This window comes from Neofelis nebulosa, chromosome 1 (assembly GCF_028018385.1).
Source record: "Neofelis nebulosa isolate mNeoNeb1 chromosome 1, mNeoNeb1.pri, whole genome shotgun sequence".
Classification (NCBI taxonomy): Eukaryota; Metazoa; Chordata; class Mammalia; order Carnivora; family Felidae; genus Neofelis; species Neofelis nebulosa.
The window spans coordinates 66,301,973-66,320,932 of NC_080782.1; the positions used below are offsets into that span (position 1 = coordinate 66,301,973).

The following is an 18,960-nucleotide window of genomic DNA, read 5'->3' on the forward strand; positions in this document are numbered from 1 at the left end:
ACTAGCTGAAGAGGTGAGCTAGCTGGAAGGTGTAAGTAACAGGACAGAAGAGGAAGGCAGGTATCCTGTGAGCCCTTTGGGGCAGGAGACCTGGCCAGCCCTTGGCCCCTAAGGGTCCTCAAGAGGTCTTGAGTGCCTCGGCTTGGGTGTGCAGAGGGGGCAAGTGGACACATGCAGACACTCGTGGGGCCCCCCGGGGTGGCTGAGCCTGCGGAGGGGGAGTGGAGGGGGAGTGGAGGGTCCCTTCTCCGCAGCCCCTCCCCTTCTCTACTTCTCCAACCACCCCCTCCGTCTGGCTGCTCCTCTCCCGCTCTGCTGCACGCTGGCCTCCGCAAGATGGATTTTCCTGGCTGTGCCAATCTTGCTGCCACCTGTTCGCGCTGTGCTGGAGCCAGCAAAGTGGCTCAGCTTCAAACCCAGAGCAGCTGGGAGAGTGGTTGCCAAGCCTCGCTGTCCCCCTCGCTCCCCTCCTTTGTTGCAGCAGCAGCTTGGGCTCCAAGTCATCCTGTCACCTGCTGTCAGTGGGGCGGCCCCTTCTCTCCCCCACTATGCCCCCACCAGCCGCCTCCAGCCCCCTCCAGCCCTCCCCAGCCCTCAGTCCCTCATGGCCAGGCTGCAGAGAGGAACACAGGCAGGGGCATTCAGAGCAGCCCTGCCTGCCCTGTACCCACAGCCCAGACTCTCAATCCCCTCCCCTTCCCCCACTTCTCATGGGATTCCCCAACTTGCTGCTCCCCAGAACCTTCCCCAGAACTCCAGACAGGAGAACTGAGGCTTGGATCAGAGGTATGAAAGAGCCAGGACATGTCCAGCACTCCTCACTGAGCCCATAACAGAGCAGGTGGCCCGGGACACCTCCAGACAGAGCAAGCTCCAAACCTCCGGGAGTGGGAGAGCTCTGGAAACTTCCTGCAATAGCAATCCAACCCACGCCAGAGGCTGGAGTCCCAGCCCTGCCCCTAAAGCTCACTAGCTCCATGACCTTGACAAAACCCCTCTAAACCTCAGTTTTCTTGGCTGCCAATAGACTAGGTTAGTGTCTGCCCACTAACCTAGTGTCACTGCAAAGAACAAACATAGGACTAGTGGCTTGAACTCCTTCGGGAACAAGACAAAATATAATTAAACACATGCGTGGGACAGAGAAATGCAAACTGTAAAGTACTGTGCAGCCCAAGGGGCTGTTTTGCTCTTTCACACGGGATGTGGGCCTGCTCCCAGAGAGGCAATGAGGCCCCATGGCCTGAGAGCGTGCATGCCCGGCTTCTAGGAGAAAGATTCGAGCTGTCTGATTTCAGAAACACTGGCTCCAGCTGAGGGGGCATCTGATGGCTGAGACAGACACATCAGAAGATAGAGCAAGACACAGGCAGACAGACAAATAAACACAGATGAAATAGCCGGTGAGGCCGATGGCTCTCATGATGGGAACCGACAGGCAGTGGTGGCTGGATTCCTGTAGCCTGGGGCCTCTCTCTGCTCCAGCAGAACCTTTCCCTGCCTCCTGCCCTTGGTCATCAGCTCTCACACACACGGCCCTAAGACACCCTGGTACAGCATTTGCACACGCACATCCCAGTGCTCACCAGAGTGGGAGGAGAGGGGGTGTTGGACCCTCCAAATTCTGAGATGCTACTGAGGAGGGAAATAATCTCTGGCAGTAGGGGGAAAGGGTCTTCTCTTATGCAAATTACTTGGGGTCTGAGGAGGTATGCCTTTGTTAGTGACAGTGGTAGGAAATTACAAACCATTTCAGTTGTAGGAGTGGGGGATGGTGGGTGGATGTTGATCCCTGGGGATGAGGCATTGAGGAGCAGAAACCCTAGTGTCTGCTCATGTTCATCAAGTACATTTCTCCCTGGGTGCCCTGAACTGTTCACCAGTACCTCCAGATGAGCAGAGAGCTCAGGGGCTTCTGACACCATCTGATTGCTGGGGGTGGGCTGGGCTGGGGGCATTAGCTCCAGCAGGGTGTGGACAAAGCAGGGGCTCGGGCTGGCAGCCCTGCTTCCTCTTTGCCCCTTCCACACATCCTCCTACAGCTGCCAGACTGCTATTCTCAGAATGGGCCTGGGATCTGTCCCTCCCCTGCTTACCTCCCCCATTCCATGACTTCCCATTGCACATGTAATAAAGTTCAAATCCTACCCATGGCTTACAAGGACCCCAGGGTCTGCTCTACCTACCCTCTTCTTCACTCAAAGCTCTCCATCCACACCATCCTTATTGTTCCTCTAACCTGGCTCTACTTCAGGGCCTTTGCACTTGCCATACTCTCTGCCTAGGACACTCCATATGCCAGTTCTTGACTTAGCTGCCAGTTCTTGAATTCTTCTCATCATCTAGGTCTCAGATGGCCTTACACCATTCCAATTCGTGTCCCCCTCCTTCCTCTGGGCACTATCACATCTCCCTGGGTTTTGTTCATTTGCTTACTGTGCAGCATATAGAAAATATTTCCTCTGTATGTTTTTAGTCTGTGTCTGCCCTAAAGAATGCAGGCTCTTGTTTTGTTCACTGCTGTTTCTCACTGTTTGGAGCAGAACCTGGAGCACAGTAGGCATTTAATAAATATTCCCTCAGTGAAATGAGTGAATCACAGAGGAAAAAGCCAAGTGTCCCCAGGGTGAGAAGCACATGTCCAAGAAACTGAACAGAACAGAGTTATGTGGTCAGAGGACAGGCACGATTTTGAGGGACCAGGACCACAGAGACCTGCAAGGAGCCCACGATGCCAATGCTCATTTTACCCAGGGCTTTGCTCAGTTTGCCTCACTTAATGTTGATCACCTGAAGCTAGTGTACTACTAACCCCATTTACAGATGAAATAGTTGAGACTCGAGTATTAATCATGTGTCCAAAATTTCTCCTTTGTGGCACGTGGCTTCTCAGCTGGTTGGAGGAATGTCTTAGGGCCTAGTCTGTGTCCCTTGAGTCACTCACTGTAGCTTTCCTAAAAGGGCCTTGACTATTTGAACTGGCAGAAGACAGGAATCATGGGCAGCAGGCTTCCAAGGACCCCAGTCCAAAGAGGGCAGTGGCTAGGAAAGAGAAGCCAGACAAGTGGGTCCTGCTCCTTGGTAGACAAAGGAAGGGTGACATGAGTCATGTCTGGCTCATGACAGAAATGGTGGAGGCCTATGCATGGCAGTCTTGCACTCGCCCTCCAGGACACAAATGACTAAGGACTTGGATCTGAGTACTAGCCCTGCATCCAGCAACACAACACAACTTTCAGCCTACTTGTCCTCCTCTATGGAATGGAGATAATAATGCTCACCTCTGAGAGTTGCTCTAAGAATGAACTAAGCCCTGCGTGTAAGAGTGTTTTCATAAACCTTCAAGGGTTGTTAAAATGTGCATGATGAGGACTCATTTGGGGTCAGAAATCCACCTCAAACTGACTCAAACTCAAAAGAGCACTTACAATTAAAAAGGCCTTGAGATGGGGGATGTTGGCTTTAAGCTTGGCTGGATCAAGATGCTCCAGTAGAATAAGCCTCTCTGCTTGTCTCCTTGTTAGCTCTCTTCTGTAGGGCCTTCCTTCTTAGGTAGGCTCTCTTCAGTGTGTGGCCATCAGCCATTCCAGGCCCCCAGGCTGATAGGTGACCAACCGCACCTGAAAGGGAACTTCTCCTATATAAGCCCCAGCTTAAGACCCAAGATTGATTCTCATATAAATTAGATGTCCCTTATGAACCAACCATGATGGAAGCCAGGAGACTGGGAAACTCTTGACTCCCATCCCTGGAACCAGAGGTGGGACTGGCTTCATCTGAACCACAAAGACTGTGAGTGGTGGTGGTAGAGGCTGTCCAAAGGACAATGGGGGTGCTGCCACCAGAAGAGGGCCTGGGAGCCTGGATGGCACATAAGAGAAGTTCACAGCAAGACCAACAGAGATATTCTTACCCTGCAGCTGGCATTGCAGAGCAGCACTCTTTAGGGCTCCAGGTCCCAGGAGACTCCACTCTGGGGCTGCTCTTCAGGGGCTCAGAGGAGCCACTTCCTTGGGAAAATGCTGAATGAAACTGCATGAGAGCTAAACAGAATGGTTCCATGAATATGATTTGTAAATGGTGAAACACTCTTCAAATGTTAGAGATTATCCTTTACAGGTTAGAATGGAAGAGGGGCAGGGAACAATAGGATTTTGGAATTGAAAGGGGCCTAGAAATCATTAGCACCCCCCCCCCTTATAGTCATCACTACAAAGCAGCCAGAAGAATGAACTTTAAAAGCAGATCACATCATGTCACTCCCCTGCCTAAACCCTCCACTGGCTTTCCTTGGAATAGTCTAGATTCCCTTCCTCTGCCTCAAGGGCCCTTATGATCCTGTCCCTGCCTACCTCTCAGATTCCATCCTCTTCATCCTTTCCCACCACTCCCTCGTGCCCCAGCCACACCACCTTTCCTTTGCTTATGCAAATGCACCAAGCTTGTTTCCTTTTCAGATGTTTTGCACTTGCTGTTCCCTCTGCCTCAAACACTTTTCCCCCAGTTTCTCATTACTCAGGTCTTGGCTGAAACATCATGCTCTGAGAGACTTCCCCTGGCCACACTTTTGTATTGATATCCACCACACCTTTTCTCCTTCACTCTCTCTCACTTCGCCTATTTTATATTCTTCATCATCTGGAATTATCTTGTTGCTTTGTTTGCTTATTTATTGCCAGTTGTTCTCTTGCCTACCACCCCCACTGGGATAATCAGATCCAAGAAAACATTGTCTACACACAGCACAGGGCCTGGCATAGAGTAGGTGGTCAATAAATACTTGTTGAATGAATGAATATAAGGATGGATGGATGGTTGGTGGATGGGTGGGTGGGTGGGTGGGAGGATGGGTAACTGTGTGGGCAGATAGATGGATAAGTGGGTCAGTGGATGGGTGAATGGATGGGTGGGTTGGTGGGTAGATGAGCGCATGGGTGGGTAGGTGGATGGGTAGATGGGCAAATGGATGAGTGAGTGGATGGGTGAGTGGATGGGTGAATGGGTGATGAATGAGTGGATGAATGGATGGAGAGTGGACTGAGCCCATACCCTGTCTGGTCCTGCCATCACTCTCTAACTTGTTTCTTGCCCTTAAAAAAAGTGTGTCCTGTTGCCCTTTTAGACTAGGACCTGACTTGGAGCTCTGGTAGCTAAAGACCCTTTAGTCTCCCCGCTTCACACCAAATCATGCACTGTGGCTTCAGTGCCACCTGCTCTAGTCACTGAATTCACCTGACTTCAACGCCCATTAAACCGATCATTAGGAGGTTAATAAAACCCTTTCTTCTGCATGGGCACACCTCTGTCCTTGTCTGCCACCTGATGTGCCCATCAGCTGGGCCTGCCTATGGCTGTTACCAGGAGTTGGGAGAGAGTTTGGCCACCCCTTTTGCCTGGCAAGCCATGCAGGTGAGCTGAGCACCTTTGTCCTCACATCAGTCCCCCAGGGAGGGGTGTCATTCAGGTCCTGCTCCTCCAGAGCTGTTCTGGGAAATGGGAAATGGCAGGTGGCCAGTCTCTTTGAGGACCCAGCTCCTAAGCTGGGGAGTCTGTGGGTTGGCATGTGAATCTGTGGAGGCCTTACATGCAGACAGCCTTCTGTGAGCTGCCCTTGTGTCTCAGAGACAGAGGCTGAAGGAGGGAAGGGGCACTGCTGTGACTTTGGCTCACTCTAATTGCTGAGGAGAAAAGGGTCCAGGGGAACATTAGGCAGACAGGGAGTGGTCAATGGGCTTGTGGGGAGCAAGGTGGACCCACTGGGCTGAGAGCCCATATTCAAGGGATGCCTTGATGTAGGTGTCAGGCCATTCTTAGCATGAGGTCCTGAGGACAAGGGAGGCTTCTCTCCCTATCTGGAAAATTCCATCTCTGTGAAATCTAACTGAAGAAAACATCAAGTCTCCACATCACTGCTGGGGGGCAGGATGGAGAAAAGCACACTGCAGAAGGAAGCATACAGTAAGATACCATGTTGTAAAAAGTCAAAAATCAAGTGAAACTATGTCTACTTACATCAATAGACATACCTGTATACATGCAGGGAAAGGCCCAGAAGGCTACGCAGTCGTTTCCAGTGGCTTCCTCCTTAAAAACAAATCCCTGAGATCTGCGGTGAGGTTATTTGCAGTCTTTTTTAAAATTTTTACAATAATAAGGTGATCATGTTTTACATGTAAAATTAAAAATTAATTTTTAAAGATATTCGCCAAAGATGTAATTTGGAGTGTGAGGGTCAGACATAGCTCTTAAAGAAAGTGGCATGAAGGGTCACAAAAGGACACAAGAGAATCCCGGCTGGCAGAGGAGGTGAGCTGGGCCACCACCCCAGGACTCTTGCCTGGGCAGTGTTCCCTGCAGGTGCTGCCGTTAACCTTTGAGCTTCCCTGGGACTGGGCACCCCTGGATGCCTTCCTAGACTTGATCCTTCAAGATTCCTCCCGGAGGTGGCTGTGACGGACCCAGAAATCGGTTCCAGGACTTGAGGAGCAGAGAGGGTGGGAAGCCAATGCCAGTTGGAGTGGGGAGCATGCTGCTGGACTGATCCCATAATATCAGGGCTGCAGCATCTCCACTTCCACTGGCCAAGTGACAGCGCCTGTACGCTTATGCAAGGGGGGTTATTTTATTAACCAGATAGATTAAGCATCTCTCCTTCTAATTACTGGTTTAATTAACCTTGGCACACAGTATGTACCAACCCCCGAGGGATTGAGTCACGATTGCCACGCTGGGTGAACATCGCCCATCTGCTCTGTGTTAGCTTCGGCTGGTCCTCAAGGGACTGAGGCAGTGGGCCCTGAGGTCCTGGGGTCTGGTGGAACCAGGGAGGATGGGAGTGAAAATCAGGCAGGGATTGTTAGGAACCTTTTGGGGGGGGGGGGTCTTGCTGTGGGTGCTGGATTCCAACATGGCCCCTCTTCAGCAGCCCTCCTGCAAGTGATCCTGGGTGAAATGAGACAGAGAAGTCAGCCTGGGCCACCCTACTTGGGTCTCCCAAGTGTCTTCAGGGTAGCCTGGGGACCAGAAGTCTTGTGTTCATCTAGCACTTACTGGATGGTGGTGCTGCCTTAAATTCCCGAGCCGCAGTTTCCTCATCTATAAATTGAGCACAGTGATCCCTAGGACATGAGGTTTAATTAAGAGAACAGAGATCAAGATGCCTTGTAAAATTACATTCATTTATTCAGCACATATTTATGGATTATGCACTATGTATTAGCAAAGGTAAGTAGTACAATGATGAACAGAGAGAATTTAGAGACTGAATTCTCTGGAAATTGACCGTGACTCCAGAATCACCCTCATGTGCACATGCACACACACACACACACTCCTTTCTGACCCATCACCCACAAGCCCCCACATTTAGCACACCACACACAGGTACACATTCTCCTTCATAGCCATGAACAGAATGTGCACCATCTCAGAAAAACGCCTACATTCATGAAGAGGACCACATGGCTCCTCTGTTCTCAAGAAGCGTGAGGCCAGAGATGTCACATTAATAAGAAGCATAGAGGCTCTGGTAAAGGGGCTTTTATATATTTATTTATTTGAAAGCTTATTAAAATCCTAACCTAGTCTTCTCTTCACTAATGCAGTGTTATTGGAGCCTCCTGATGTCTGTGTGGGAGGGTGAAGACAGGAGTGTGTGTATTTGCATATGTGTGAGAGAAGACTTTCAGTGCATTTGTGTGTAGGGTGTGTTGGTGTGTGTGTGTGTATGTGTGTGTGTCCCTGGGTATGTGTGTACGTGTCAGGATGTGGAGTGTGAGGTGTGTGTTATGCTTTTATGCTTCTTAGAATCTTACAGTAGTGAGCAGTTTCTCAACCTGTTTTTCACTATCACCCCCATAAGGAGCCTTTGTAGATATTTTTTTCCTAATCACGCCCTCCCTGAAATTGTAAACCACAGATACATCATATATCTCTTTATGTACTGTACATAGATTTATGCTTTATATAGAGAAAGCGTCCATTTTTTTTACCTACCACCACCCCCATAGAAAAATCTCCACCCCCTTGGGGGTCATACTGCCCCCATTGAGAATTAATGATATAGAGCAAGAATTTCTGGCTCCAGAGGTCTGTGACCCCTGATGTTGTGGGACAAGGTTCCCAGTCTCAAGGGTCCAGGTAGAAACCTCTAAAAATGCAGATTTGGGGCCCCACCTGGAGATCCTGTAGTAGGTCGGAGAAGGAGTCCAGGAATCCAGACTTTAGTAAGCTCCCAGGGAATTCTGATGTCCTGACTGTGGGCTAGGGATTAAAGGGAGTTTAGAACCATCAGGGATCATCTAGTCTGAGAGGAGGTCTGTCTGGAGCCCCCATCTAGTCCTAGAGAGCTTGGAATCTCAACTCACAAAGGCTGGAGTCCTGGCCAGCAGGACCTTCCTATATAAGACTTCCCCAGGACTCCCCACATGAAGCTGGGGGAGGCTGGCAACTGGGCCAGAACTCCTCACACAGGTCTAGGACTTTGATAAGGCAAAATAAGGAGTGGGTCCCCAAGACCGGATCATGCAGCTGGGATCTAGAACAAACACTGACCCAAGGTGTCTGGAGTCCCATTTTCCATCTGTTCAATGGAGCTATGGATGATCCCCACAGTAACCTGGGCCTCCCTTCTGAGAGCCCCAACCTCCCCCCAGGCCTAGAAATTCAATATGCCAGGCACTGGGAAAGGAGGCAGAAGCTTACTTCAGCCCTATCCACCAGAGAAGCCCTAGAATTGGAATGGGACCTCCAAGCTATCAAGGGTTAGAACCCTGTCTGGGAGTTGCCAAGGACCTGGTAGCAAAATCAATAAAAAAAAAGAGACCTCCTACGTGGCCGTGCCCTCTGTGGGTGCCAAAGAATAGCTGTGCTACTTTGGAGGCCTGGACCAGTGCCAAACCCCAGCCCTGGGTGTCTAAGTGATCAAAACACGGGGGACCAATTGATGCACTGTGGGCAGTGGTCCAGCATAGGGCTTTTCAAGGGGCAGGTGGGAGCCTGGAAAAGGGAGAGAGGGGCCATCGTGGTGGCCAAGGAGTGGGGCCGAGTGGGGTGGAGTTCCTGGGGTAGGATGGCGGGTAGAAATGACTCTGTGATGGTATGATGAGAGGAAAGGGGAAGATGGGATGATGGTGGATGGGAGATGGGGGGAGCATGATGGAGGGAGCATGGAGAGAGAGTGAGGAGGAGGGGCACTGTGGCTTGGTGGGGAAGCCAAGAAGGCATCCTTCTCCCTCTCTTAAGCTTTTAAAGGCATCAGAGCATCTTGCTAATTGTTCATCTCCCAGAGACGCTAATGAAATTAACTCTGCAAAATGCTCATCAGGTCATCTGCAGAGGGCACAGTGCCAGGCTTCCGCTTGGTCCAATCCCATCCTCCTCCCCCTCCTCAGCTCCTCCTGCCCCTTCCTGATGATTCCCCGCCCTCTCCTTTTCAACAGGCCCTTCAGCAGGGAACATCTCACTACCAAACCTGCCTGAGTGCCCAGTGGGGAAACCAGAAATGGGGGCTATGTAGCCAGGGAAACCTCAGAATCTGAGATACCATGGAGCTCATGGAGCTGGAAATGTTGTCTGTGTGTGTGTGTGTGTTTCTCTGTGTGTGTTTCTGAGTACATGTGTGTATGTGTGTTGTATGTGTGCGATAGAACATACCTCATAGGAGTATGTGTCTCTAATAAAACCATTTGTTAAACTGAACATTCTTTCAGTCACTCAGCAAACATTTTGGGGGCACCTTCTAGGTTTAATCCTGCCCCATCTCTTACAAGCTGAGTGGTTTTAGTCAAGGTACATCCCCTCTCTGTGCTTCAGTTTTTGTATCCATACAATGGGGATGATAATAGCATCCATTTCATAAAGGTTTGTGAGAATTGAAAACGATAAACCAGCTAAGGATCTGAGTCCTGTGCTAGACACAAGGTGAGATCTCAAGAAATTTGGGCACTGTCCTTGGTCCTGAAGGAGCCAAGGCAAGGAGATCTCCATTCCTGTGGTCAGGCACAGGAGAGGCCCAGGCAGAGAGTTCTCAATAGCATAGGGCAGCATGGAGAGTACAATAGTCTGTGCAGGAAAGAAGTGGGGATATGTGGAAGTGTTTTTACATGTATGTAAGTATAGACAGGAAATGTGTTTTTATTGATTATGTTCAGTTGCTGGGCATGCACATGTGTGTGATTTGGGTTTGGGAAGTGCATTTGAGTTAGGAAAGACAGTGCTGGCATGGTGTGTGTGTGTGTGTGTGTGTGTGTGTGTGTATGTGTGTGTGTGTGTGTGTGTGTGTGTGTGTGTGTGTTAGATTCAGGGATGTGTGGGTGTTGGGGTTCTGTGTGAGGAAGGGACTGGTCCAGATATTGCTGAGGGTCATCTGAAGGGGCTTGTTTCTAGTTCTCTTTCCCTTTTAACCACCCCCCCTCCCCCATTCATCACTTGTCTTATGACCTGGCTCATTCCACCCTAACTTACAACTGGGAAGACTATGTCTTCTCCCACAGGCTGCAATTTCCCCAGTTGGGTGGTATTAAGCTTTGCAAACAGTAGGCACTAATAAATGCTTATTCCATCTTGGGCAAGGTTCAAGAAAATATTTTTATAAAAGATGATTATGTATCATTTTTAAAGGTGCAAATGACAAAAAAACAAATGGTCTTAAACAACAAACAGAGGAATCTATTGGCTCATGTAACTGAAAAACCAGGGGTATATCTGGCAGCTTCAGGAGCAGCTGGATCTAAGGGCCTTAAGTGATGAATCAATATTCAGTGTCTCTCTTTTCCAGGCTCTGCTTTTCCCTACCCAGGCTTCAGTCTCAGGTATGTTCTCCTCACATGGTGGCAGCTCCAGTGTCTCTTCTTTTCTGCTCCAAGTTCAGCAAGAAAAGAAACTCTTTCTCTTCTTAGTTCTAACAAAAATCCCAGAAAAGAGCCTGAGCCCTTTGTTCAGGCCATATGCCCATCTCTAAATGAATCACTGTGGTTCAAGGAATAGTGGTTGCTGAGTAGGTAGACCTGAAGCATGTGTCATCCTCTGGAACTGGGGTGGGGTGGCCCCACATGAATCTCATACACCAATGGTGAGGAAGGGTGATTTCTCAAAGGAAAGACAGGAAGCTGCTGCTTCTAGAAGACAGAAGCTAGATGCTGAGCAGTGGGCAAATATGGATGCTTGGATCAAGGCAGGGACTAGACTATCAAGGGCCAACATGGGGTCACCAAGAGCAAGTCCAGCCTGCTGAACTAATTTCTTGTTTTAGTCATTGGCCTGGTAGATTAGGATAAAGCTGGAGGCTCATGAATCTGGGGTTCTGTAGGGTCTTTCTGTTTATTTTGTGGGTGCAGCAGTGAGATGTTAGCTGAAAGATGGTGTGGTCAGAGGTTTCCTGAGTGAATGAAAGAGATACTGATTTATTGCCCTGGTGCAACTTGCAAGATAGTCTGAAGTGGGGAGCCACTAGACTCTCTCCTTGGTCCTGCTCTCAGCATCCTGTTTAGCAAGGACTTGGTTGAAAGTATACATGACTTCCCAATCTTATCTGGGAATGACAGGAAGCTGAAGAAAATAGCAAGTACCCTGCCTGACAGCTTCCTCAACCTGAGAGGGCTCCATATAGGATAAAGGGATTAGATGTAATACAATGGAATAGAATTGGAATGAACTGAAGTCTCTGCACTTAAATTCAGAAAGCCAGTGGTGCAAGGGTAGATGGGGAACATCCAGCTGGTGGCAGCACCTATGAAAAGACATGGGGCAGTGTTCCTCAAAGTGCAATCTTCAGACCACTGGCACCAGTACAAATAGCTGGTTGGGGGTGGAGTGGGTGGGAAAAGCAGAGATTCCTAGACACTTCCCCAGACATACTAAATTAGAATCAGGATAGGGCAGGGCCTGGAGATGTGTATTTTAACCAGCACCACAGGAGATTCTGGCACATCTCCAAGTCATTGATGGCCTCACCATGGGTTCAGAGCCCCTCCCCTCCAATCCAGTGGGCATTAACAGTGTGATGTCACTGACCAATAACTGATTGGGACCCTGCTAATGCATCAGGCCATGCAGGCAGGAGATGTGCCAATTTCCTTTAAGAGATGCCTTCAGAGGAGCAGCCTTGGTGGAAAGCACTTACAGTAGGGGGCCAAGGTGGCAAGGACAGAGACCCAGAGCTCTGTTGCTATTCCAGTAACAGAAGCAGAACTATTTGGTCTAAAGGGAGTAAATTCAGGATAGACCCAGACTTTGTCATCTGAAGTAAAAAAGAAGAGTCTTCTGAATAACAGAAATGAAGAAGGAGCAGACAGGTTTGATGAGGCCCCAAAAGGTGAATCCAACGAGGGGCAGATTCCTGCTGCCTAAGGAGAAGAAATTCCTAGCCAGCAGAATGGTTGGAGGTGAAACCCATGCATGGTCGCTGGATAGGACTACAGACACTAGTTGGAGAGTCCATCCTAGGAAGGGTTTTGCTGCTCCCTCCCTTTGAGTCTGGGGCTCAAAGGCAATGAAGGTTAAAGATGTTAGGAGTCCTCCTATCTGACCATCTACCTTTGAGCCTGAGACAAGCACTTCCTGGCAGTCCTCCCACCTAGATTCTTAAGCAGAATTCAGGTGAGACAATTAACTCACCATCTCCTCAAGGGCATCCCTGCTCCTTTTCCTGATATGCCCTGAGTACCAATTGGAAGGGGATGGCTGAGCTGAGGCCTGAGTGACTAAAAGGAACCAACCATGTGAAGATCTGGGGACATAGTGTTCCAGGAATAAAAGCAAGTGGGAAGGTCCAGAGGTGGGGATGAACTTGGATGCTGGAGAAACAGAAGGGAGGTGACCATGGCTAAGGCCTAGGCAGAGTTGCAGAAGTAGGCAGGGGCCAGATCATGCTGAGCTTGGAGGCAGCGGTCATCATTAATGCTGCTTTCCTCACATTTCAGCTGTTGGCATGTAGGAGAACTATATTTCTTGGCCCTTTTGTATGGGGCTATGGGGCCAGCTCTGGCCAATGAATTGTCAATGGAAGTGACACATGTCATTTCAGGGCTGAGCCACTGATTACCTCCAGACCTCTCTTTTCCCACCTCACTGACCAACGATGTTCCAGAGAGTGGCTGTTTTGTCAGCCTGGGTCCTCAATTGAGGATGATCTGGAGCAGTAGACCCATAAAGAACAAATGAGAAATGAACCTTTGTTGGCTGAAGCCACTGATATTTGGGGACTGTTTGTTACCATGACATAACCTAGTCTACCCTGTTACAGACCATACTATTCTGGCTGAAGAAAGAAGGCCAGAGAAGTGAACACAGCCACCAAACTGAAAAGAGAAGGAGACCCTTTCTTTTCTTGTTCCCCAAACCTTATTCCCAAATTCTAATCCCAGAGCAGAAACTGTAGGAAGAGGAAATGTAAGGAGCATGGACATTGAAGTCAGCCTCCCTTAGGCCCAATCTCAGTTAGCCCTGCAAACACTGAATACGTTGGCCCTGGGCTTCAGGCACTTCCCTTCCCAAAATCTCAGTTACCGTTACTGTATAATGAAGATGATAATGTTTATTTAATAGGATTGAATGTGAGGAGCAAATTATTAACGTAGGCAAGGACAGAGCAGAGTGCAGCACTCACCATTATGATATCCTCTTATATCCCAGACCCCAGTTTCAGTCCTTCATCCTCCCCATTTAGTGCCCAAACCCAGTTCCTAATCACCTCTCTTACACCAGGTGCCCCAAATGACAGTCCTCCTAAGGTTTCACCTCTTCCATCCACCTCTTCCCTTGAAGCAGGGTGGGGCATAGTGTCAGAGGGAGGGGCCTGAGCACACATTGCTCCCCACAACACACACACACACACACACACACACACACACACACACACACTCCAGTTGGGTAGATCAAGTAGACACAGCATACATACAAGCAATCCCTAAAGCGGAGTTCAAAAACCGGAAGCTGTTGGACATTTGCAGACATTTTCACCTGGGCTCACATGAGGTTAAAAAAATATATATTTTTTAGTTAAAAATTTTAAATCAGAAGATTTTGCATCCAATGGCTTCTCTTGATAATTTGAAAGATAGGGCCATGCTGGGCCCCAATTCCAACACCCTCAGTTGGGACCTAGAGTAGAAGAGCCAGCTGCACCTTTCCATTGGATCTGATGTCTCGTCTCCAGTACTGCCATTGCCTCCTTGGTGCTGAAGCCCAGTATCCATGCATGAGTATCTGGACATTGGCTGATGTTTCTTACACTAGTTAAGAGAAAAGGAAAACATTTCTCATAACCCTTCTCTATCAAAAGTGGGAAACAAAAGACAGACCGAGAGAGGGCCTCGTGGTTTCAAGAAATAGAGGAGAGCTCATATCCCTTTGTGGAAGGGAAGACCATTCTTACATCACCCAGCGTGCAGCACCAATTTAAATTATTGACTGGCCCCTGTAGGAGGCTTACTTTGCGACCTTGCCGCCACCCTTCTCATCCCTCCCAGAGTCGGACCCTGTCTTTTTCTGACCATTCGTCCTGTGTGTATGTTGCGCGTTTGTCATTTCCTTTCTCCTTCAAGGCAACCCTCTGTTTACTTTAACCAGATTAGGGAATGGGGGTGGGGAGCAGGAGACTCCAGCAGCGGTCATTGCTGGAGACAACGTGACTTGCCCAAGGTCACAGAGCTAGAAGGTGGAGAGGTGCCTAGATCCTACACCGGGGTCTCCGTGGCTCCCAAAGCCCTGCCCAGTCCTTCACGCCCACGTCTCTGGCGCGGCGCTAGCTCAGGGCGCAAACACCGCGCGCCCAGATACGCTGTGTCCTGGGGTTGTTTTCCTTAGGCGAAGGGCGCCACGGGGTTAGAGAAATCTTGGGTCACGCTGGAGTCCACCAAGCTACATGGCTGGGACTGCAGGTGGCCCTGAGTCTGGCTTGCCCGAGCACCTCTACGCGAGGGCCGGGGCAGAGCGCTCTCCCGCAGTCCCTTATCCAAGCCGCGGGCTGGTGGCGTACCGCGGCACGCAGACGGCCTCGGAGCGCGGCTGGGAGGCGGGGAGTGGGGTGGGGTGGGGTGGGGGAGAGGACTGCAGCGGAACCTGCCCCGAGCACCCCTGCCCCAAGCCGTTTTCTGCAGGCTGGCGCCGCGCCGGGGTCGCCGCAGCCCTGGGCCCCTCCCGGGCCACCTGTGCGCAGGCTGGCGGGTCTGGGAGAGCCCGGATCCGGACAACTGATCCACTCCGGGTTTCAGACTCCAGGCCTTGTCCCTGGAGACCGCGCGGGGCGGTGGGAGGCCTCCCCGCCCACCACCCCAACCCCTCCCCGGGGGAGCCTCGGGCAACGCCGGGAGGGATCCCCGGAGCTGGGGGTGGCCCAAGCGCGCGGCGTGGGGCGGCCGGGCCCCTCCTTCCTTCCCCCGCCCCGCCCTGCCGCCGCCCCGCTCCGCTGCTCCAGTCCGGGTTTTGCGGCGCCCGCCGGCCCGCTCCCCGGCTGCGGGCTCCGCGCGGCGGCTGGCTCGGTGCGCGGCGCGGCTGGCGCTGCGCTCCGCCCCGGCTGCATTGCTGTGCTCCCGGTGCCCAGGGGAGCCACGCGCCGCGTGCGCCCCGCAGCTGGCCGCCCCAAGGCAGCGCAGTCCGCTGGCATGGGCCCCGAGGGCGCCCCGGGCTGGGGCTCTGGGCTGAGGCGCTGAAAGCCGCCCTCCCGCCCGCGGGGCCCCGCGCCCGGCCGGCCAGCTCGCCCGCCCGCGGTCATGGCCGTCCGGCCCGGCCTGTGGCCAGCGCTCCTGGGCATAGTCCTCGCCGCCTGGCTCCACGGCACGGGTGAGTCACGCGCGCGCTCTGGGGAGGCTTGCGGGGGATTGTGCGCGCGAACGCTCTTTGCTATGGGGGGGTCCCTGACCCGCGCGGCCGGACCCGTCTGGAAGCCCCCGGAGGCCAAACTTTGCGAGGCGGGACGCGGGGGCCGCCTCTCGCTGCTGCGCAGCTTCCCCGCGCGCTTCCCCGGAAGCCTGGGTTCTGCCAAGTGCTGGAGCAGCTGTCAGCGCGCGGGGCTGGCGAGTGTAAACGCTCCACGCCTCCGGGCGGGGGAAGTTTGCTGGTTGCCCGGCCCCAGAGCAGAGTCGAGGGTTTGAATCAACGCCCGGGGGAGCCTGACTCTGAGAGTCATAGATAGAGGTTTTGACCACATCCCAGTGCCCAGGAAATTGAGGAGGGGGCTTAAGATACCTCTTCCCGGTAGCATCTGACCCAAACAGCTACTCACAATTCCCACTTGGCAACTGGCCTCTGCCCACGTCCAGAACACAGTGTCCTCCTCTGTCCCCGCCACACGCTCGCACACGCACACACTCAGGCGTGGAGGCGCATACACCAGCCCCCAGCCCTTACAGCCTGCACAGTCAAAGGCCCGCGGCCCCTGGCCAGGGCTGTGGCTCCCAGCCTCCTCGGTGCGTGGGGGCCAGAGTTATGTATGGTGGGGCCGCTGCCGCTTTCCCTTCTCCCTTTCCTTGCACCGCCCTTCCTCCTCCCTCAATGTCCCGTTGGCCATCCTAACCTGCTTGGTAACTAGGCTCTCAGCCCACCTCCCTTGGGGTGGGGGGAGTTCCCCTGCATCCTTTGTCTGCTCTCCCTGAGCTTCCACCTAGGCTGAGTTGTTAGGGCCTCCTGATCTCTCCTCCCCACCATCCATGCACTTAGCAGAGCTGAGCTTATGTGTGTATGGGGGGGCGGGGGGGTCATTTGTGTGATCAAGGGGACATGGGGTGCACCCTAGCAATTCTTGATTCCTGCCGCTCTGAGAACCTGGGGGATGCCTCCTACCCTGGCCAGGCCATTGTTAATCCTAGATGTCAGAAGGGAGCTTTGGGGTTCCTGAGGTACGAAGCCGGACTGATTAGAGATCAATGAGTGAGAGCTTACACCAGCCCCATGATTGAGGCTGATGGCTGTTTCTTTAAAGGGTCTCTGTGTTGCACATCCTGCACCCATTCTGCCTGGCTGCCCTCCCCACTCTGCCCCCTCAGTCTTCCCTCTACTCTATCCCATCCCTTTTCCAACACCCCATTGTCCCCCCTAAATCCTCACTTTAACAAACCCTTCTGCCCCATGACCTCCCCTTTTAATCCTGACCGAGCAGCCAGGAGGCTGCACTACTGCTGGGTGTGTGTTCCTATTGCACATATATCCGTGTTCGGATCGTGTGTGCAACCCTCAGGGGAGTGCAGGGTTGGTGAGCTGGTCATGGTAAACTGGGGGTGTTCATGCTCCTCACACAGGGGAGGTGTTGCCAGATACCGAGTAGGTGCCCGGGAAATGTTTACCAAGTCGGCTGTGTGTGAGAGGGCTGTGTGGTCATGCCTGAGCACGTGTGAAGGCTGTGGGTTGGCATGTGTGCCCCGGTGACGATGAGGGCTGGCAGTGTCTATGGCATTGGTATGTGTGTGGCCAGATGAGCTTGTGTGACGGCTGGCCTCCTGCACATGTGTGTGATCGTTGTGAGCAGTTGCACAGGTGAGCATGTGTCGATAAGGGGGTGATGGGTGCTGGTGAGTCAGGGTGCCTCAGCCTGGGGGGTGCCGCATGGATTTCTCAGAAGGTCATAGAGTTGGGGAACCGCATCCCTGGTTGGTGGGGCACCTGTTGGGGCCTGGTCCATGGTTGCCCAGGGAGCTGGCAGGTGGGCACTCGTGCCGCAGGGCTGCCCTGGAGCAGAGGCTGCCTCTGGGCATGAACTCTCGGGCCTGTGGGAGGAGCCTCTGAATGGCATGCAGGGGCCCTTCTTCTTATCTGGGGCCCCTTACTGCTGTCCCCCACAGGCTCTGGGCACACGTGCCCAGGCAGGCTGGCCCTGAGATGACCCCAGCTCCTCCCACACCTCCTCCCACACCACCCATCATCTCCTCGGCAACAGCAGCCAGTGAAAAATGTGTGTGAGTGGCTGAGGAAGAGACGGCCAGTCAGGCAGCAGGGGGCGCCGGGGGCCAGCAGGACTGCAGCCTCAGGCTCCCCAGGCCAAGGGCCCACCCTCTGTCACTGCTTCACACAAAAGCCTGTCCCTTCAGCACACTCACCGTCTGTGTGCCCCTGCACACGGGGACACTCCCCCACACCCTGTCTCACAGCTTTTTCCCATTCATACCCAGTCACACAGCTGCCACCTGCCTCCCCACCCCTGTGGGCCGCTCACACCTGTTGGATGCCCTGCCACACAGATCTCTGCACTCCTAGGGGGAGGGGCCCATGAAGAGCTGACTCTCCTGGAAGGTGGTGCTGAGGGGCACTGAGCTGTGGTATTGTCCATCCTTACCTCAACAATCTGTCCTGATGGCCTCTTCCCCGAGCCCCACCCCCATCCTCAGGGCTGGTCCTGGACCCCTCTGTCCACCCCTCACCCCAAACTGGGGCAGTTGGTTGGGGGAGGGTGTCTTAATTCTTTAAGGCTCTCACTTTGCCTTGGGGATGGGTTGGGCTGGGCTTCAGGGCCTCCCAGGTACCCCCAGGAGAGGGCTGGCCCTGTCTGTTCCCCGTTGCCCATGTTGGGAGGGGCTTCCCTCGGGAACCCGGGGATTGGTACTGATCCAGGTACCAAGCCCCCAGCCGTGGGTCACTGGCAGGTTTCTATGAGCAGCCAACTTTGGCCTCAGCCCAGGGCTAGGAGCCCCTCCTGTCTCACATACCTTCCTCCCACCTGGTCCTGCTCTGGGCCCCAGACCTGCAGACCTGCAGTCTCAAAGGCAGGAGCTGCCTTAAGCCCGGGATAGGGGGACCCCTTCTTCTTGCAAAGGCGGTCGTGTTGGGCTTGGCTGCTGCCTGGGAACACGTGTGTCCACATACATGCATGCCTGAGCCTACTCTATCCAGGCCAATCCCCTCCCGCTGCCTCCCCTCACCCCCCTAGTCCTCCAGCCTGGGGCTGGAAACCTTGCAGTCTCTCTTGGCTCTCCCTTCTCCTTCACGCTTCATGTCTAATCTGTCACGAAGTCCTCCAGCTCGCTTCTACTT

At 52.7% G+C, this 18,960-nt stretch overlaps 1 protein-coding gene across 3 annotated transcripts in view; it reads left to right on the top strand.

The window, feature by feature from the left end:
- The first annotated feature begins 15,502 nt into the window (after positions 1-15,502).
- UNC5A (unc-5 netrin receptor A) overlaps positions 15,503-18,960 on the top strand; it is a 61,859-nt gene continuing 58,401 nt past the window's right edge. For all 3 annotated transcript variants that reach the window (XM_058724181.1, XM_058724194.1, XM_058724189.1), the window contains exon 1: positions 15,503-15,780. In XM_058724181.1, the coding sequence (XP_058580164.1) occupies positions 15,711-15,780 (70 nt within the window). In that variant the 5' untranslated portion in view covers positions 15,503-15,710. The remainder of the gene's footprint in view (positions 15,781-18,960) is intronic.